Source organism: Zingiber officinale, chromosome 1A (assembly GCF_018446385.1).
Source record: "Zingiber officinale cultivar Zhangliang chromosome 1A, Zo_v1.1, whole genome shotgun sequence".
In the NCBI taxonomy this organism is placed as follows: domain Eukaryota; kingdom Viridiplantae; phylum Streptophyta; class Magnoliopsida; order Zingiberales; family Zingiberaceae; genus Zingiber; species Zingiber officinale.
In genome coordinates, this window is record NC_055987.1 from 14240587 (window position 1) to 14262817 (window position 22231).

A 22231-nucleotide genomic window follows, 5' to 3' on the forward strand; every position below is an offset into this window, starting at 1 on the left:
TATAGGACCTTGTGTCAATTTAATAGTGATATTTATAGGACATTGTGTCAATTTAATTGTGAGCATCTTCTCTGACGATGTGTTTGCTGAGTTAAAGATGTGATGTTAGTAGTTTAATAGTGGATAAGTAGTGAGTTAATGGGTATTAAATTTTGATGTAAATTATATATTAAAAAATAAAAGAATTAATGGGTTGCTAATTTGCTATATTAATTAATTAAACTAATTAAATTAGGGTAATGGTTTGGTTCAGATTGGAGGGTGCGTGTTACGGTGGTTCTGACATAAACAAACATATTGGGCCGGGTGGGCATGTGCTAATGCTACAGTAGCAACAATTAAATAAAACTTTGTATAAGTTTTACTTCGAATTTATTGACGAACTAAGAAGAGGAAGCGATCCAATGACCGCTTCTATATTTATTTAATATAGAGATTCTGATAACACAGATATAAAACATGAAAATAATTGTTTTATTCAAGTCTTGTTCTTCTTACCATCTTTTCTTTTACTCTTTTGTAATTATCTCCTTGATAATCCTCTCCAAATTTATCCAAGATCCTCCACCAGGTTTGGCTGCCTCAAATGCTTTCTCTTTCCACTCCATTGCCTTCTTCTTCATGTCCTTCCCCTTCTGCCCTCTTATCAGGTCCTCGATTAATCTCGCCACCTCTTCCCTCTTAACATCTTCATTAATCTCCATCCCAATGCCCCAAACTGAGCATATGTACCTGCAATTTATTTGCTGATCCGCAAAGAATGGCCAACAGATCATGGGAACCCCCGCGCATATGCTCTCCGTTGTAGAATTCCATCCGCAGTGTGTCAAGAAACCTCCAACTGCAGCATGAGACAACACTTTCTGTTGCGGGCACCAGCTTGTAATGAAGCTCCTTCCTTTGGCCATCTCCGAGATCTCTTGTGGCAACAACGCCGTGCCGCCTACAACAAGGTTAGGTCTAATAGCCCAAAGGAACGCGCATCCACTGTTGGCCAGACCCCATGCGAACTCCAACAGCTGTTCACTCGTCAAGTTTGCCATGCTACCAAAGTTGACATATAACACAGAACCCGGTTCCTTCTCGTCTAACCATTCCACGCAACCCAAGTCCTCTTTCCACAGGTTTAATCTACCGAACGATGTGATTGATGAATCATTGGGAATGCACTGAGATAGCAGGCACATAGGGCCGATGTCGAACACCGGAGGTAGCATCGATGAGCATGCATTAAGCAGTGGTGATTCTAATTCAGAGAACGAGTTGAAGATCATTGCTGTGGCTCGGTGAGATGCATGAGTCTCATCAATGATATGGTTGAGCAATATGTCATCTCGGTTGGTGGTTCGTATGAAACTTGTCAAGTCTCTCATACGGACCTCTATCATTCCTGGAATACAATCAATGACGGTGTCCAAGTAGCCATTTGTAAGATCATCTTCACCTAATATTAACAAATTAATACTATTATTAGTTTGACCATGACGCATAATTAGCTGACCGTCTATAGCTATATTTCAACTTCAGTTTTACTTACTTTTCAATGGGATGATTCCCCTCTCCATCAACTCCTTGCAGTAGTAGACGTCCATGAAGCCACACACGCTACATGCGCAGTAAAATACATTAGGGATCCCCAATTTGGTGGTGGCATCAAGGGTAAAGCTGGCGAAGGAGTCTGAGATCACGCAATTAACGGGCGGCACACCAGAGTTCGGATCGTTCATTGCAGATAAAAGCTTGAGGAAAGGAGCAGAGAAGTTGTTTTTGATTGCTTGAACGAGATTAGGAATGTCTTGTTTGTGTTCGTCGCTGTCGTTGGAGGGTGAGATCCCGTCGGGGATGCTGGCGAAGCGGAAGTCAGGGAGGCCATCGAGGGAGGCGAGTGATTCATGATTCTTGAGGAAGCGATGGTGGACGAACTCGGTGTTGACAAAGGTGATGAAGAAGCCCTTGGAGTGGAGGACTTTGGCGAAGTTGAGCATGGAGTTGAGGTGGCCCTGAGCGGGGATTGCCATGCACACGAGATGAACTTTGGTTGAGGACCTCATGTCTTGTTTGCCTTGGATAGAAACTCAAGAGATGCCAATTCGAGCATTATATATTGCATTAAATTGATTTTTTTTAAGTTAAAATTATTTTAATTAAATCTGTACAATTTTTAAATAAAATAATAAAAATATTTAAATATAGCAATAATTTATGTGTAATAATATTAATAAAATAAAATAAATATTAAACTGATTATTATACTCTACGAGATATAGGTGTTTTTTAGATAAAAATATATTAGAATTTATTTTAATATTTTTTAAAAAATAAAACTTATAAAAAGGTCATTTTTTAATTTCTCTGTTATTATTTGTTAAAATATTTTTTATAAATAAATAAATCAAGAAAAAAAATACATACTAATTTAAATCTTAAAATATATGCATTCCATTTCATAGATATTCTATCAATATTTAGGACTTCATTGTTAAAATGATATCTATTTTAGTTAGTCATAGAAGTTATTAGCATATGAAATACAAGCGTCTTCTCATTATGACAGATTGTTTACTGAATCAGTTTTCTTGGCAGCCAAAATGGCTGCTTGTTTTCTGAATCAGTTTTCTTGACAGCCAAGATACCTCCCTCAACTCTGTGGTGTTGACTGAAGTTAGTGGGCACCAGTGCAGATCTAAGGCTTGCATGTGATGACCATTTTCTTGGTTTCTTCGTGGGCATGCAAGTAGCACGACGTGTTCACGGATCCATAACCATGGTTAATTTCTTTAGTCTCCTCGTCGGCAAGTGGCACGGCGTGTCCATGGACCGTAACGATGGTCATTTTTTAATGGGCTCGTCGTTGGCAAGTAGCACTACGTGTCATATCCAAACTGCATCTCTTTTTCTTTGTATTTAGGGTATCCTTAGTCATAAATTTTTTAAAGAAATTTATATTTTACTATATCATTCTCATATCAAAAATTAAAAATCTTATTTCTTTTAAAAATAACTCTCTATTATCATAAAATCTCTTTCTTTTAAAAACTCTATTTCTTTTAAAATTCTCTCTCTATTCTCTCTCCATTATTTTTTTATAAACCTGATCCCAATATTTTGATACAGATTTATAAAAAAAAATTATAAACCCCACTTATATAGTGGAGGAGGGGTTTATATTAAAAAATTTATAGCATACATTACATATTATAAACCTCCCACTGCAAATGTCCTAATTTGTTTGGTTCACGTGAGCAAAAAAATAGATGGTCTAGTTACGGTGACATCCTGGCATGACATATATGATATATGCAGCACTGTAGTGTAGTCAGAGCTGTTAATTTAAATGAGGTATATCGGATTAGTTCGTGTCCATTCGAACAATTTAAGTAGATTAAATTAAAATTTTATAAATTTTATTTTATTATAGGTCGATCTATCAATTTAAATAAATTATGTTGAGATTTTACCAATCTATTCATCATGAGTCGATCCATTTTAACTTGTAATCCATGTGGATCAACTTGCAATGGACTTGAATTGACTGATGAATTAAAAAATATTTATAAATCAAATTTTATATCAATTTATTATATTTTTTACCGTACTTATTTTTCATCAAATATAAGTATAAGTTTATGTTCATTTATATTTATATTTTTTACCATATTTATTTTTTTTTATCAAATATGAGTATAAATGTATGTTCATTTATATTTAAAATATCCATATCTAAATACAATTGATTGATAAAATCTTTTCAACTAAAATTTTGAAAATATGAAGTTTTTTTAAATTTTGTATGGGTTGTGTATGAATTTGTTTGTCTAATTCACAACCCACTTTGAATTGGATTGAGTTGTAAAATTTTCAATCCACCAAAATAATGAATTGATCCGCCCCTTTCTACTTTACCAAATGACTAATCCATCATAGACAGACCCACTCCACTGTACCATGGACCAACCCATCCACCACAAACCGTTGGTTCGTCCCATCATGGACTGAGTGCCGCTAAGGATGGGTCTGTCTTGCCACTCTAAATCTCGTGATGATCCCTATCTCTTTCTACTGAAACTTAAAACAAAATTCAATTTAAAAACACTAGGAAATATAAAAATTAAAATTTAAAAAAGTGAAAAGAAGATGGATAATAACACAAGAATTATATAACAGAAAAAGGAAATTCACTGCGAAATAAGAACGGTAAGTTACATGTGAATAAAAATATAAACAGTTCGTATTTATCAGATGGTAATGTAAATGGAAATAAAGATTTGAATGATATGAGAATTTTATTGTGTATGAAATTTTAGTCTCACGTTTAAAGTTTACGGTAAGCTTGTTGGTTTAATTGAGAAGCATGGGAACTTTATTGTGTATGGAAATTTTAATCTCATATTGGAATTCTATTGTGCTTTTGAAGACGTTGAATAGTTGTTACTTGACAATGCAACACAGAAAAGAGTGAGACTTCATATATCAGGAGGCGAGATCTTGAGTGATACTCAAAGAACTAACGAAAATTATAGCAAAGAAGAGAGTCTACACCCACCTACATTCTCTCTCGTTCTCATCTTCTATGTCATGCATCTCTAGAATATCTATGATAACATTCAGGTACCTCTCAGTTTATCATGACAATCAGTGCTTGGTGGAGATTGTAGTTTACCATTGTATGATAACCTCGAAGCACAATCGGAGGTTGAACAAATCTATTTTAAGGGCACTGCATCATACGCATGCCTTGACATCATGTCTTCCCGATTTAGCTATGACAGCCACTAAGGAATACTTCTTGAGCCGAGCACTTGCCACTTAGGCGATAGTTAGGAGTCAGGCATGCGTCTTCCCTGACTCGGTAACACTCTCTATTTGGTTGGAGCACTCAAGCATCTCGACCGCCATGGGAAACTTCCTGAGTACTCAATGTTTGGCAATCGACTTAGAAGTATTGGGAGGTTGTTGGTACAATTATCCTCAGGTTAAGGTTAACCAGTTTGACTAAGTTCGAGTGGGTTCGATCATGAGTTTCGATATTTGGACAATATGTGAAGAAGAGATCAAGGTTGACATGATACTTGACTAGGAAAGTCCTAACTGGAGGTTGGGCAAGACAAAGTCCTAACTTAAAGGTTACATAAGGATAAAGTCCTAACTGGAGGTTAGGCAAGGTAAAGTCTTAACTACAGTTAAGTAAAGGAAAATCCAAGTGGGTCATAGACAACCACACATTGACAAAGGAAATACCTAACTGCGGTTAGACAAAGGAAAGTCCAAATGAATCAGGGAGGACCACACATTGGTAAAAGAAAGTCCTAACTATAGTTAGATAAAGGAGAGTCCAAGTGGGTCAAGGAGGACTACACGTTGATAAAAGAAAGTCCAAGTGGGTCAAGGAGGACTACACGTTGGCAAAGGAAAGACCTAATTAAGGTTAGGCAAAAGAAAGTCAAAGTGGGTCAAAGAGGACTGCATATTGGCAAGAGGAAAACCCTAATTGTGGTTAGACAAGAGAAAAATTCAAGGGGGTTAAGGAGAACCACACTTGGTAATCGGAAGTCCAACGGAAAGTTGACACAAGAGAAAGTCTAAGTGGATCAAAATATTGACTGGACACTTGGTGAAGAAGTCCCAACAGGTCACGGTTGACCAGAGGTTGGGTAAAGAAACCCTAGACTTGGGTTGAGCAAGTTAGGGTTGGACAATCTATTGTGTCAAAGCTAATCGATCAGGTGATCAATTGAGAGTATTTATTCGTGACACAGAGGGTATCTATATCAATTGGGTAATCGATCAATAGTTGTGTCAATCGATCAGGTGATCGATTGGACATGTTTCTTCATGATGAACAGTGGGTTTATAAATCAATCAAACAATCGATTGAAGTCATGTTAATCGATTAGGTAATCAATGGGAGAAAAAGTTTACTACAAACAATGACTTCTGAATCGATTAGGTGATCAATTGGGAGAAGTTCGCGAGCGGATAGTGAGGTTCACAATCGATTGAATGATTGATTAAGAAGCCTCATAATCGATTGGGAGAAGTAGAAAAGAGTCGTTGTGAGGTTTGGATGGTTGGATTTGATTGGATATGACATGGTAATAAATTGGGGGTAAGACCAATCGATTAGGAGCCCTAATCTGTGGGATATAAACTGTTGGTGCAATTTGCACTAATGATTTAACTTAGGTTTTGATGAATGACAAGTGAGTTAAGTTAGATATTTTTGTGATCTAATACATCTACAGAGCGTGCAGAGATTAACAAGTATAGAGGACCTGACACTAGGATGAAACCTAACTAGGTCTAATGACCCGATAGTTGGTACAAAGTCTAGATAGGTCAAAGGGCCAACTTGATATCTGGCGAGAAGTCAGGCTGGGTCCGTGGGGCCCGACAGGTGGCCATAGTCTAGTTAGATCTATGGACTTGACAACTGGTGGGAAAACCTTGTGGGTCAAGAGGCTAGTCAACCAACTGTAAGTTGGTAAGTGAAGGCAAGTCACTGAGGAGAGTGATTCGGTGAGGACGTGTTCTGGTTGAGAGATAGTAGGCGTCGGTCCAATTTAGGTCCATTTTGGATCCCTAAACTTAAACCTTGACTAGTTCCTGGTCCTGGGAGGACATGAACTAATTATTACTGCTTATTAATGTGCTAACATTATCTTGCAGGTTATTATTTGATTTGTTGGTCTAACACATTTTGCAAAGCAAGAAGGGCACAAAAAGCCTCGGGTGAATAGTACCCGAGGCGCCTTCCAAAAGAGGGAAGACGCCTTTATAGAAGAAGCCTTCAACCATTGGACGACGCCTTCCATGAAGGCGCCTTCGTTTCTATGGAAGGCGCCTTCCAATGGATAAAATATGACTTCTTCGGCGATAAGGATCAACACTTTTTGGGATCAGATTTTACACGATGGAGGCGCCTTTAGCCCTATGGAAGGCACCTTCCACAGCTTATAAAAGCAGTGCTCGACCAAGCTTCAAGATATAACTTCCATACAAGCTTTTACATGTCCGATTGAGATTCTGACTGCTCCATCTTTCTAAAGTTTCCATGCTATGATTTTGCTACACCCGACTGATGCTAGGGGTGTAATTAAGCCGAGCCGAGCCGAACTCTTGAATGTTTGAGTTTGAATCGTTTATAATCAAGCCGAGCTTGAGCTTTATTTAACAAATATATTAATGACTTATGAGCTTATTTGTGCTTTTATCGAGCTTAAATGAGCTTAATAAATATAAATTATAAATTTCAATATTCATTAAAAATTAAATTATATATTTAGAAAAAATTATAATATTCTTATTAAAAATTATAATTTTATTCTAATAAAAAAATTTAATATATTTATCTATATGTTTCATAAGTAGAGTGTAAAATCTATAAATTCAATATTAAAATTATTATTTTTTTATTTAAAAGTTGATTCATGAGCTTAACGAACATGTTCACGAGCTAACTAAGCTTGAGCTTGGTTTGTTTATGTAACACCCCACCCTCCTCACTACTGGTCTGTGAGGGTGGAGGGCTACTGCACTACTAACTTTACTTAACTAACATTGCACACATATTGATAGTAATTCCTAAAACTCTCGGAGAACTCAAAACATATAATTAACTAGCAGCGGAAGACTAAATGACTCATCTAATACATTCTACTCAACTCTTTGTTAATAAATTCTTAGGCTAAATCCCAAGGCTTCTATAGTTCAGGCATCACATATCCATCCGCACCTCCTTGTCGCCTTCCTTTACTATAGTTTTTCCTTTCCTTTATCTGCAGTAAGAGGAAATGCATCTATAAGCAAAATTGCTTAGTAAGCGCTATCTAACTCACAAAATTCGAGTATGCATGTAAGCTGAAAGAAATCTAGAAACTAAATGCTCATCTAATAGCAAACGAAACATAGCATACTGAAATACTAAACATGTAAGCAAATCTAAACAACATGTCAGTATATAAGAAAGCTAAACTTGCTAAATTTTAAACTTATGTGAAGCTTATTTCTTTTGTTTGAAAACTTATACTTTAATACTTCAAAATAATAATCAACTTTTTCTTGGGCCCGACAACTGTACTTGCTATGTGCGCATCCCTAACTAGACTCGAGATAGCTGGTCCCGAATCTAGTAGGGTTTACTAGGTTATCTAAACCTAGGGACGACTATGGGAGCCCAACCCAAGGACAACTGAGAGTCCTGCATACTAGGTTATCTAAACCTAGGGACGACTATGGGAGCCCAACCCAAGGACAACTGAGAGTCCAGTACAGTGCCACTGATAAAAGTAAAATACTTGTTATCTTTTAATACTTCTAATATATAATGCCTCGGCATTTTAACGAGCACCTTGTGTGCCTAAATCCCTAAAGTCTTGACTTTGGGATCTACTTAAGGCCTTGGCCTTTTTCTTTCTTTTCTTTATCTTTCTTATACTTGTTAATACCTCTAATAAAAGAATGCTTCTTTAAAAACTGAAATGTTTAAACAAATTCTAACTTTGAAATGCATAAACAAAAATCTGCATACTATACTAATCAAAATTCTGCATACTATTCTAATTAAGATTCTACATTCTTTGCTACACTATTTCTGCATACTATGCAAACATAAAATCTGCACTATAAGCTTAATTAAAAATCTGCACTATAAGTCTACATAAAAATCTGCACTATAAGCTTAATTAAAATCTGTACTATAGGCTTAATTAAAAATCTGCACTATAAACGCTTAATTAAAATCTACAATATAAGCTCTACATAAAAATCTGCATTATAAGCTTAATTAAAATCTGCACTATAGACTTAATTAAGAATCTACACTATAAGCACTTAATTAAAATCTGCAATATAAGCTCTATATAAAAATCTGCATTATAAGCTTAATTAAAATATGCACTATAGGCTTAATTAAAAATCTGCACTATAAGCACTTCTTATGCTTCGAATTCAAGAAGAACAAAGGTCCGAAACTACTCCTACTGCAGGTGAGAAGCACTTACCTTGATTCTTGGACTCACAACCGAACAAAAGGGCTTCTAGGACCTTGGCCGCCCGCCGGAGATGATGTCCTAACTCCCTTTCGTTTTCTGCTCGGGCTCCGCCATCGTACGCAGAAGAGAAGGAGAGAATGGTTTAAGTCACCGGAAAACAGAGCATCAACTTATCCCTTTTTATAACTTAATATTTCTGTTAACTCATTAAATAAATTCGCTATCTTTTCTAAATAGACAAATCAAATATCAACTTATCCCTTTTATAATATTCTGTTAACTATCTTAAATAAATTCGCTACCTTTTCTAAACAGACAAATCCAAGATCAACTTATCCATTTTATAATCCAATATTCTGTTAACTATCTTAAATAAATTCGTTGTCTTTTCTAAACAGAAAAATCCGTTTGCCCACCTGGTCAGTCGGGTTTTGACCGAGTCAAAGGTCGTGGGTTCAATTCTCGGCTTGGATATTTTTTTGTCGAAACTTCCTTCGTTTAGTAAAAATACTAAACGACCTCCAAAAATTACATAAAAATACTCTAAAAATTTCTAAAAATCCCTAGAATATTTCTATAGCATTTTTAAATAATTTTAAGTTACTTTTAGGACTCAAATTGAGTAAATTTGGATCATTACAGTTTATCTTAACGAGCCTCATTAAGCGAGCTCAAACAAGCTTTTATCGAATCGAGCTTCAAATAGCTCATGAGTGGCTTGGCTTATTTACACCCCTAACTGACATTGAGAAGCCGCCTAAACATCGAACGCAAGCCGACCAACTACAAATAGTGTTGGGAAATAAAATTTAATTTTTGTACTTAATTTCAGCAAATGGGAAGTGTAGCGTGTTACGCTTCTCCGACTCTTTTTGTACTCCATCCCCTCTTCCAACGGTTCTGGAAGAGGTTTTAGTGAATTACCCATTGATAGGTCCACGGGACCTTGGTCTTGGAGTAGGAGTCATTTTAGGCTCTAAACTAAGTAAAACTACTTACGTTTTTGTGCTTTCGTGTTTCTTTCTTTTCTGCTGCGCATACTTTATTTTTAGAAAAGACTTAAAAGAATTTTTTTTTAAAAAAAAAAATCGCGTGATTTCCCCCCCCCCCCCCCCCCCCTCCTCTCCTCTCACGTGCGTCTCGATCTAACAAGTGGTATCAGAGCAGGTTCTGCTCTGAATTATTGCAACCACCAATCAAGTTAGGGGAATCATTTTTTTCGTTCTTTCGTATCTTATCTGAATTGGTAAAATTTACCTCTTCGGATAATTATTTCTTGTTTGGTTTTAAATTAAAGTTGGTGCAACACCACACGAGTTCTTCGATATTTTTTCTCCTCAAACTCTGCTAATCCAAGACCAAGTCTTGGTACTTCCTTTTAATTCTCTATTTCAGTGATAAATGGCCCAACTTGAGTGATACAACACTACTCATCGTCCTCTCTTCAAAGGAGATGACTTCCCATACTAGAAGAGTGTTGGTTGGTCCTAGGAAGATCGTATCGGTTCCACAGTACAAAATTTTATATAAGTGTCAAACCTTTCCTAAACAATCTATTGTGTTCTTTAGAAATTAAATTAGGAATCACAAACGGAACTTAACATTATTGATTCCAAATTTAACTTATCTGTTCTAAATGGTTTAAACTTAGATCGCAAGCGGAACTTAACACTGTTGATCCAAGTCCGACCTATGTTACAAAGTTGATTAAATATTTATTTCTAAAATCGGCTCCCAGGTCAAACATGGCGAGGCACTAGGCCTTCTTGGGTATGGGATCATCCACCACTGCCTCGACAAAGCCTTTTATAAAAATTCAATATTTAATTTCCTAAAATAACATTAGGTTTAACCAAAAAGAACAATCGAATCACAAATTTGAAAAACAAAAAAAACACGAACTCGAATCACAAATTTGAAACTCTAGAATCATATGCCTCTTGTGTTTCAAATTCATAAAAAGAAAAACTAGCATGATGCGGAAAATAATTACTAGTTATACCTTTCTTTGTATGCAACGACCTCTTGATCTTCTATCGTATTCCTCTTCTTATCTCGGACGTCGTGTGGGCGACGATCTACCGAGACAAGAACCACCTAAGCTCCTTCTTCTCCAAGCTAGTTTCGGCCACTACAAAAACTGTAACGACCCGGCCCTCTTGACCCATTTGGCGGCCCATTTGGCGACCTCTCATGTCGTCGACCGTCGGCCCTTATGTCGTCGGCCCGTTTGGCGACCTCTAATGTCGTCGACTGACGATCCTTGGCCGTGCCGTTACTCACTAGGACTTTCCACCCCTGGCAGTGGATTTTTGCCTCCCCCAGGATTCGAACTCTAAACCTCCAGGCTTAAGTATTAGAGTTTATGAATCCTGGTAACCAAGTCATCTCACTTGGTTACCAGGATTCATAAACTCTAATACTTAAGCCTGGAGGTTTAGAGTTCGAATCCTGGGGGAGGCAAAAATCCACTGGCCAGGGGTGGAAAGACCTAGTGAGTAACGACACGGCCAAGGGTCGTCGGTCGACGACATTAGAGGTCGCCAAATGGGCCGACGACATAAGGGCCGACGGTTGACGACATGAGAGGTCGCCAAATGGACCGCCAAATGGGCCGCCAAATGGGCCAAGAGGGCCGGGTCGTTACAAAAACTCCAAGAGATGTGAGGTTCGACCATCACCACCAAGCTCCAAGGGATGCTAGAAACAAAGCCTCCTTTCTCTCCTTCTTCTCCAAGCAATATCCGGCCACCTTCCAAGCTCCAATGGATGAAGAGTTTTGGCCAAGGAGAAGAAAGAAAAAGGAGAAGGGAAAACTTAGAAGGGCTGGCCACACCACCAAGGAGAGAGGAAAAATAGAATAGAGTTGTTAGCCATGAAGGCACCCCTACCCTCTCTTTTATAATCCTTGGTCTTGGAAAATTAGGAAAATTTAAATAAAACCTTCCTTAATTTATTTTCCATGAAAAGGAAAATTTAATTAATTAAAAATAAATTCCTTTTCTTAAATCATATGGTCGGCCACCTCACAATCCCAATCAAGGAAAGTTTTAACAAGAATTAAAACTTCCTAATTTGTTTTCGGAAATTTTAAAATAAAAATTTCTCTAATAATTTATCCCTTCATGGTTGGTTATAAAAGGAAATATATAAATTAAAATTTCTCTATTAAAACATGTGGATGATTTCCAAAAAGAAAAGTTATCTTTAAAATTAAAATCTCCTTACAATCTACAAATAAGGAAAGATATCAAATCTTTTCTTAATCTTTTGTAGAAACTTATAAAAGGAAATATTTAATTTTAAACTCTCTTTTTAAATCATGAACATGGTTACAAAAAAGGAAAGTTTTATTAAAATTAAAATCTTCTTTTCAATTTACAAATAAGGAAAGATATCAAATCTTTTCTTAATCATTTGTAGAAAGTTATAAAAGGAAAGATTTAAATTTTAAACTCTCTTTTAAAACCATGGAATGCACATAAGAAAAATTTTAAAAAAATAAAATCCTTTTAATTTTATTGTGGTCGGCCACCTAAACTTGGACTCAAGCTAGGGCCGGCCACCACTTGGTTCATCCAAGGATTAACTTGGCCGGCCCCTTGGTTGGGCTCCAAGCAAGGCTTGGTCGGCCACCTTAGGATGAGTATAAAGGTGGGTATAGGTGGGTATAATACTTTATAAATAAGAGGCTACGATAGGGACCGAGAGGAGGAATTGGTTTTGGTCTTCCGATGAAATTAAGCTTCCCGTGTTCGCCCCGAACACCCAACTTAATTTCATCAATAATAATTCATTCCACTAAAGAATTATTATTGAACTACCGCACCAATCCCAAATTACATTTTGGGCTCCTTCTTATTATGAGTGTGTTAGTCTCTCTGTGTTTAAGATGTCGGATGCCCACTAATTAATTGAGTTACTGACAATTCATTTTAATTAATGTCTTAGTCCAAGAGTAGTACCACTCAACCTTATCGTCATGTCGGACTAAGTTCACCTGCAGGGTTTAACATGACAATCCTTATGAGCTCCTCTCGGGGACATTATCAACCTAGATTACTAGGACACAATTTTCTTCTATAATCAACAACACACACTATAAGTAATATCATTTCCCAACTTATCGGGCCTTTTGATTTATCGAGCTAAATCTCACCCATTGATAAGTCAATGAAATAAATACTAAATATATGTGCTTGTTATTATATTAGGATTAAAAGCACACACTTCCATAATAACTAAGGTATTGTTCTTTTATTAAGTCAGTATAAAAAGAACTTACCTTAAATGGTCCTACTCAATACACTTAGAGTGTACTAGTGTAATTTATTAGTCAAGATAAACTAATACCTAATTACACTATGATTATTCCAATAGTTTGTTCCTTTCCATCTTGTCGTGAGCAACTGTTTATAATTTATAAAGAACAGATAACATGATCTTCTGTGTGTGACACCACACACCATGTTATCTACAATATAAATTAATCGAACAACTACACTAATCATGTAGACATTTGACCAATGTGATTCTTATTTCTAAGTAAATGTGTATAAAAAGTTAGGCTTTAGTATACATTCTAACAATCTCCCACTTATACTAAAAGACTATGTTGCCCTGCCATACATCTGATTCCCAACCCTTCTACATGCCCATCAAAAGCTCTTGCCTTAAGGGCCTTAGTGAAAGGATCTCCTAGGTTATCACCTGATGTAATTTAGGCGGTAACAACTTCTCCTCGTTATACGATGTCTCGTATTGGGTGGTACTTGCGCTCTATTGTGTTTACTTGCCTTATGGTCTTATGGTTTCTTCGAGTTTGGTACTGCACCACTATTATTACAATAAATTGTAATAATTTTTTTTGGGGGCAAACCAGAAATCATGTCTAAGTCCATTATAAAGTTTCTAAGCCATATAACTTCTATGGCTACCTCAAAGGCTGCCACATACTCAGCTTCTATAGTGGAGTCTGACAAAGCACCTATGCTTAACACTCCTCTATAGTTATGACTTTACTTCCTAAAGTAAACATAAAACCTCGAGGTTGACTTACTATTATCCCTAATCTGATTGGAAGTCAGAATCTGTGTAACCCACATGGATCAAACCATTTGCTTGGTAAACAAGCATATAATTTCTAGTCCTTCTCAGGTACTTTAATATATGCTTTACAGCAACCCAATGTCCCAGTCCAGGGTTACTTTTGATATCTACTAACCATGCCCACGACAAAGCAGATATTTGGTCTTGTCCATAGCATACATTAGGCTTCTAATAGCATAAGGAACTACCTTCAAGTCCTCTATCTACTTTGATATCTTCGGAGATATCTCTTTTAGATAAAGTTACTCCATGTCTAAAAGGTAGAAAACCTTTCTTGGAGTCTTGCATGCTAAAACGAGCTAGGATTGTATGAAGCTTGGGATAAACACAACATTCTTTTCTTGTGTTCCCTTGATCCCTAGAATATGTGCACATTCTCCCAAGTTCTTCATATCGAATTGTTCAGACAACCATACCTTTACTTCCGACAATACTTTGATATTATTTTCAACTATCAAAAATATCATCTACGTATAGTACAAGAAATACCACCACGTTTCCATCACACTTCTTGTATACACAAAAACCCATCCGAACACTGAATAAATCCATAGATCTAGATTACTTCATTAAACCGGATGTTCCAAGATCTTAAAGCTTTTGCTTCAGTCCATAGACCGATTGAGCTTACATACTAGATGCTCTTAGCCCTTTGCAATAAACTCCTCTGGTTGCATTATATGGATGTTTTCTTCAAGACTTCTATTAAGAAAAACTGTCTTGATATCCATTTGCCAAATCTCATAATCCATATAAGCAGCAATAGATAAAAGAATCCGGATAGACTTTAAGCATGGCTACCGGTGAAAAGGTTTTTTCAACAAGCCTTACTTTGAAAGTTTCCACCTTCCCGTCTGTCCTTCTTTTTCTATTGTGGACCTAATGGCTTTTACACCATTTGGTGATTCTACAAGCTCCTAGACTTTATTAGAATACATATATTCTAATATTCAGTATTCATTACTCTTTGCCAAGATGCTACATCTTTATCTTGGAGTGCTTCATCATATGTCCGGGGATCAGGTTCATGTTCACCAGGGATCAAGTCCAAAGACTCTCCCAAAACATGAATCTTTCAGGTTGCCTAATAACCCTCCCACTACGACGAGGCACTTTCTGTAATTGTGTATCATATATGGTACGTGTTACAGTTTCTTGTGATATCTCATCTTGTACATTTGGTACTAGATTAGACGTGTCCTTTATTATTTTTCTTAAGAACAAATTTACTTATGGGCTTGTGGTTCATTACATAGTCTTATTCTAAAAATCGGGCATTGGTGCTAACCATGACCTTATGATTTTTAGTGTTGGATCGAGACGTGCTAGAGGGGGGGGGGGGGTGAATAGCACTCGTGGCTAAATCGTTCGATTTGTAAAACACTCGATTAATTAAGACGCAGCGGAATAAAAAGCAAACACACAAACATAGAGGAATTTACTTCGTTCGGAGCCTAAGGCGACTCCTACTCGAAGGCCCGCGATCCTTGATCACTTCCGGTGGGCAACAACTATAAGCTCGATTATTACATACTAAGTATTACAAGAGATGCGATAAAAGAAATCTATACCGACGACGAAAAAGAGGAATCTTGGAGCTCTGGGTCGTCGTAGACGTGTAGCAGCACTTCCGGGAGTCTTTCGGAGCAGCACGTTGAGTAAAGAAGGCTTGGAACTTGTTGTTCTGGTGCTGCTGCTCGAGATCCCTTATAAAGGGTGTTCAAGGAGCCTTGAAGCCCTTCAAGGCGCCTTAAACAGGCCGAGTCACCCGTGGAGATCAACACAGACTTGGTCGAACTTCATCCAGTTCAACGCGCCTTCAGCCTACCCAAGGCGCCTTCAACCTTCGACCCAAGGCGCCTTGAATCTTCATCTAAGGCGCCTCCAACCTTCTGCGCTGGCTTTTCCTGGTTTGCACCCGAGGCGCCTCCAAGCTCCATGGAGGCGCCTCAGACACTGTTCATCCGAGTTGTAACTTGCTCCTTTGTTCCTGCAAAATGTGTTAGTCCCAAACACATACCCTGCAAAACAAAGTTAGCACAGAAACATAATAGAAGTGATAATGATAGTCTCCGGACTATCCGAGCCTGACTTCGGGTTTCCAACCGGAAACCCTAGGTCGACTCGACGCCTACTGTTCCCTCTACGGGGAACGCGTCCTCACCTACTCCACTCAGGAGATTTACCTGTTGTCAGTGCGATCCTCCAGATCGACTGGACTTTTGCTCAGCATTCGACGCTTCCGGACTTTCTGCTGGACATCCGCTTCCCGGCTAGTCCGGACTTTCACCTGGTTCGCGACACCAGGACTTTCCACCTAGGGTTACCACCCCCTAGGACTTTTGCCTGAAGCCACCGACCTGCCAAGACTTTCCGCATAGGGTTACCACCCCCTATGACCTAGGGTTACCACCCCCTAGGGTTTTTCCCTTTGCCTAACCGCAGCTAGGACTTTTCTCCACCTAGGGTTACCACCCCCTAGGGTTTTTCACCTACCTAACCGCAGTTAGGACTTTTCTTGAAATACTCATTCAGCATGTTAGATCACAACATACCTTAACTTTGAATCCTTTGCCATTATCAAAACTTGGGTTCGATCGTCGGATGCTTCCCGCACCAACAATCTCCCCCTTTTTGATTATGGCAACCTAAATTCAAAGTTAAATAAAATCAACTGCATAAAAAGGTTTTAAGTGAGCAAGCTTAAGTATATAAAATCAAATCAACGCCTAACTTAAGCTAACACTTAAACTGTTGTGAAGCTCCCCCTTAATACAGGGTTTCCTCTTTTAAATTTTTACTTTTAACTTAGTTAAAGTTTACTTTTGAATTTTCTTATTCTCCCCCTTTGCCTTTATCAAAAAATAATCCAGTTTCAATTTTTCTTTTTTTTTGAAGAATAAATTAGACTTAAAAAAAACAGGCTAAGTTGAAAAGCCACTTTTTACCTAAAATTTTGAAAGCACTGAGTTGAAATTTTGTAAAACTATCTGAAAGGTAACCTAGAAAATATCTTAGCAATAATATATAACGTTAGGTTTCAAGGTTGGATAAGTTTGAAAAAATTTTAAAGTTGCTTTATGAACCACTTAGCTAAGCCTTTTGTGAACATTGAACTTTGAAAATTTAGCTTAAGTGAAAAGTGCCTTAGCTTAAAAAATTTGTAAATTTTTAAGTTGAAGAGAGAGAGTAGCTAAAAAATTTGATTTAGGTTATCTATTCAGTTGGTCCTTAAGTCCAAGCATGAGTCAAGTTGAATAGCAATGTAATTGTTGTTGATCAGGTATCAGAGCCCTAAAGTATAGGTATTTTTAATAAACAGATTGAGTATCCTTTGCCAACTGTCTAACCTTGAGTTACTTGCTTAATGTCCACAGGACAATAGCTTTCACTTGGTTAGTCAAGTTAAGTTATTTGGTCCAGTTAGACTTGACTAGAGCTGGAGAACTTAACTTGATTAATGTTTATTGCATATTTAACGCCCAGACTCATATCGATGCACAGATATAAGCATTCTTGAGTCCAGGCTGTACCCTATGCATCTCACGCCGTTCTATATTTTTCAAACACAATCAAGGTAAACCTAGGTGTTTGTGAGATGCTCTGGCTGAGTTCTAGGGGAACATGATTTCTAGGGAATAATCCTAGGCTAAGTCTAATTTTTGAAAGTCTAAAAAACTAGGGATTTTGACAAAATGTTTTCCTAGATTTTATAAAAAAATGTAAGAATATAATGTTATAGTATCTATTCTACCCAACACATACCTATTTGTCTTCTAAGAGAGCTGAACTCAAGTTCAGGTAAGGGTTTTGTGAAAATGTCAGCTAGGTTTGATTTTGACTCAACATAGTTGAGTATAATATCACCCTTAGCTACATGATCCCTTACAAAATGATGCTTCACCTCTATATGTTTAGTCCGTGAGTGATGAATTGGGTTTTTTGTTAGATTTATTGAACTTATATTATCAATTGAAATTTTTATTTTATGATATTCTAGTTGATAGTCTTTAAGAGTATGCATCATCCATAGCAATTGAGATGCGCATTCACCTAAGGCTATATATTCAGCTTCAGTGGTAGATAAAGCAACACAATGTTACTTTCTACTTGACCAACTTACAAGGCATTGCCCTATAAATTGACAGCTGCCACTTGTGCTTTTTCTATCTAACTTGCATCCAGCGTAATCTGAGTCAGAATAGCCATGAAGATCAAGAGTGCAAGTTCTAGGGTACCAGAGTCCTATATTTAGAGTACCTTTAATGTACCTAAGTATTCTTTTAACATAGGTTAAGTGTGACTCTTTTGCACAGGATTGGTATCTTGCGCACATACCTACAGCAAACAATATATCAGGTCGGCTTGTAGTTAGATACAATAAACTACCTATTATACTTCTATAATATTTTGGGTCTACTAGTTTTCCAACTGGGTCAGAGTCAATATTGATGTTGGTTGCCATTGGAGTATTTATTATCTTTGAATTTTCCATACAGAATTTTTTAATTAACTCCTTAGCATATTTAGTTTGATAAACATAACTTCCATCTTTAGTTTGTTTTATTTGTAAGCCTAAGAAAAAATTAAGTTCACCAACCATACTCATTTCAAATTCATTTTCCATTAGTCTAACAAATTCTTTTAGAAATTTAGAGTTAGTAGATCCAAAAATTATATCATCAACATAGATTTGGGCTATGAAGATGTCTTTATCTACAGTTTTTACAAATAGAGTTGGATCTATTTGACCTTGGTTGAAGCCTTTAGATATAAGGTGATTGGATAACCGTTCGTACCATGCCCTAGGGGCTTGTTTAAGTCCATACAAGACCTTTTTTAACTTAAATACATGATTAGGATTGTCTAAGTCTTCAAATCCTGGGGGTTGGCTTACATAGACCTCTTCTTTGATGAAACCATTTAAAAAGGCTGACTTAACATCCATTTGGAATAATTTAAACCCTTTATTTGCTGCATAGGCTAATAGCATTCGAATGGATTCAAGTCTAGCTACTGGTGCGTAGGTTTCATCATAGTCTAATCCTTCAACTTGACTAAACCCTTTGGCTACTAGTCTGGCTTTGTTTCTTATAATATCACCCTGATCATCCAACTTATTTCTAAAAACCCATTTGGTGTCTATTATTGATTTATCTATGGGTTTAGGTACAAGGTCCCAGACTTGGTTTATCTCAAATTGGGCTAATTCTTCCTGCATTGCAATAATCCAGTCTGGATCAGGCAGGGCTTCTTCTATAGTTTTAGGTTCAATTTAGAAATTAGAGCGATCTGACTAAGGTTTCTATAGGATGATCTTGTTTTGACTCCAAGGTTTGGGTCACCCAAAATTTGGTCAGGTGGGTGAGAGGTGCTTATTCTAGTTGGTCTTATCTGTGAGTCAGAACCTTGTTCTTCAGACTCATTAAGATTAGGTTGGATTTCATCATCGTCTACTGCTCTTGGATTAGTGTCAATATTTTCATTAGTTAAATTATTTTCTTCATCAAATATTACATTAGTTGTTTCTTCAACTTTCAAGGTATTTTGATTATATACTCTAAAGGCTCTACTGGTAGAGGAGTATCCTAAGAATATTCCTTGGTTAGATTTGGGTGTAAATTTTCCTAAGTAATCTTTAGTATTTAATATGTGAACTTTACAACCAAATACTTTTAAGTAGTTTAAGTTAGGAATTTTATGATAATATAGTTCATAAGGAGTTTTCTTGTGATATTTATTGATTAAAATTCTGTTTTGAATGTGATTTGCAGTATTTATGGCTTCAGCCCAAAATTGGTGATTTAAATTATATTCATTTAACATAGTTCTGGCGGCTTCTTATAGTGTTCTATTTTTATGTTCCACCAGGTCATTTTGCTGAGGGGTTCTAGGACATGAAAATTCATGTAGATATCCATTTATTTTACAAAATTGAGTAAATCTATGATTTTCAAATTCTCCCCCGTGATCACTTCTTATTCTTTTAATTTTAGTATCTTTTTCATTTTCTATTAATTTGCAAAAATTACTAAATGTTTCATAGGTTTCATCTTTTGTTTTTAGGAATCTTACCCATGTAAACCTAGAATAGTCATCAATTATTACTAAGCAATACTGGTTCTTGCTTAATGACTTGGCTCCATGTGAATCAAATAGGTCAAGGTGAAGGAGCTCAAGTAATAAGTTGGTTCTTTCTAGATTTGTTGGTTTGTGTGTTGACTTAGTTTGTTTTCCTTGTTGACAAGCATTACAGATTGAGGTTTCAATGAATTTTAGTTTGGGCAAACCTCTAACTAGACCGTTATGACTCATTCTTGAAATGAGTCTTGTGTGAGTGTGACCCAGTCTTCTGTGCCACAAGTCAGTCTCCTCTTCTTGTGTTATTAAACACTTTATTGAGGATGTGGGTAGATTAATTGAGTACATATTATTTTTCCTAAGTCCCTTAAGTGTAATTTCAGGATTTTCAATATTTCTGACTAAACACCTAGTTTTGTCAAAAGTGACTAAGTATCCGCTATCACATAATTGGCTTATACTTAGTAAGTTGAAATTGAAATTATCAACTAACAGAACTTTTTTAATAATAAACTCGGAGCTGAGTTCGATATTACCTCTTCCGATTACTTTAAGTTGACCATTGTTGCCGAATGCAACTGATCCTAAATTTTTTAATTTGAGTTTTGAAAACTTCAATTTATCTCCAGTCATATGTCTGGAGCATCCACTATCCAACATCCATTGATCCAACTCCTACACATGAAGTAGTTGAATTGGTTTCTTTTTAATGGATTAAAGATAGCATGATTGAAGCAGACACTATGTTTTCTAATCCATTGTATAAAAAAATACTTTGCATTTTAAGTTTTAAGTAATTTTGAAATTGTTTTTTAAATAGTTAAAAAAAAATTTTAAATAATTTTGAAATAAATTTTGAGTTAATTACTTTGATGATAATTCAAGATAATTAACTTGATTAATTTAAATTCAATTCAATTTTACTTTTAATTCTTAGTCATCTCACCCGATCTAAATTTTCAATTAGGGAACCCTATAATTGTTGTGAGATGAATTATGGTTGAATTTTAGGGTAAGGTTTGACTTTGTGTTAGATTCAGGTTTAGCTTTGGGTTCAACAAGTAAGCATTCTTTGGATAAACTTCTGGGCTATGGTGAGTCACAAGGAACTCATTAAAGTAACCATGCCTTCGAGGTTTTCCAAATAGTCCTACCCACTGAACTTAATACTGAACCTTGGTCTAACTAGTTAGGATCCATTTAAGGGTAGCTTCGGTCAGTTCCACTTGGCCAAATGCACCAGGTCGAAGCCATATCTTCCTAGACATGCGATGCCCAAGCTTCCCTAACGTACTATCATCCAAAAACTTCACCAGTACCATGGGTCAAGTTAAACCTCGCCCTTTTATCTAACCTTAATTACCCTGCCGGGTAGTCTATTCTTGTTTACCCATTCCGGGTAGTTTAGTTGGAGGTGCTAGCTATTCTGGATCCTTCTTCTATTGACTTTTGAATTTTTGAATTTTAATTTAATTTCGAATTTAGAATTTGTAATTTGAATTTTGAATTTTGAATTTTTGAAGTTTAATTTAATTTCGAATTTGGAATTTGTAATTTGATTTTTGAGTTTTATTTTAATTTCGAATTTGTGATTTGAATTTTGAATTTTGAATTTTGAAGTTTAATTTAATTTCGAATTTAGAATTTGTAATTTGATTTTTGTATTTTATTTTAATTTCGAATTTGTAATTTGAATTTTAAATTTTGAATTTTAATTTAATTTCGAATTTAGAATTTGTAATTTGATTTTTGAATTTTATTTTAATTTCGAATTTGTAATTTGAATTTTGAATTTTGAATTTTGAATTTTAATTTAATTTTGAATAATTTAATTTCGAATTTTAAATTTAGATCTTGTAATTTAATTTTGGGTTTTAAATTTTAATTTCGAATTTGTGATTTGAATTAATATCGTTTTTCTTTTTGCTCCCCCTGGATCATGGCCTCGATGTGGTCTATCGAGGTAGTATATTTGATCCTTCGGGACCCAGTATTGACCAAATCCAACTTGATTGATTAATTTGGACTTGGGGACCCATGCTTGGACTGAT

General features: G+C 36.2%; 1 protein-coding gene across 1 annotated transcript; it reads right to left on the reverse strand.

Moving 5' to 3' along the window:
- Positions 1-375: 375 nt before the first annotated feature.
- LOC122000268 (7-deoxyloganetin glucosyltransferase-like) lies at positions 376-2063 on the reverse strand. The gene is made up of 2 exons (XM_042554731.1): positions 1538-2063; positions 376-1444 (listed from the first exon to the last, which is right to left on the reverse strand). The coding sequence occupies exons 1-2, from the start codon at positions 2049-2051 to the stop codon at positions 510-512; spliced, it is 1449 nt and encodes a 482-aa protein (XP_042410665.1). The 5' UTR covers positions 2052-2063; the 3' UTR covers positions 376-509.
- Between the last annotated feature and the right edge of the window lie 20168 nt (positions 2064-22231).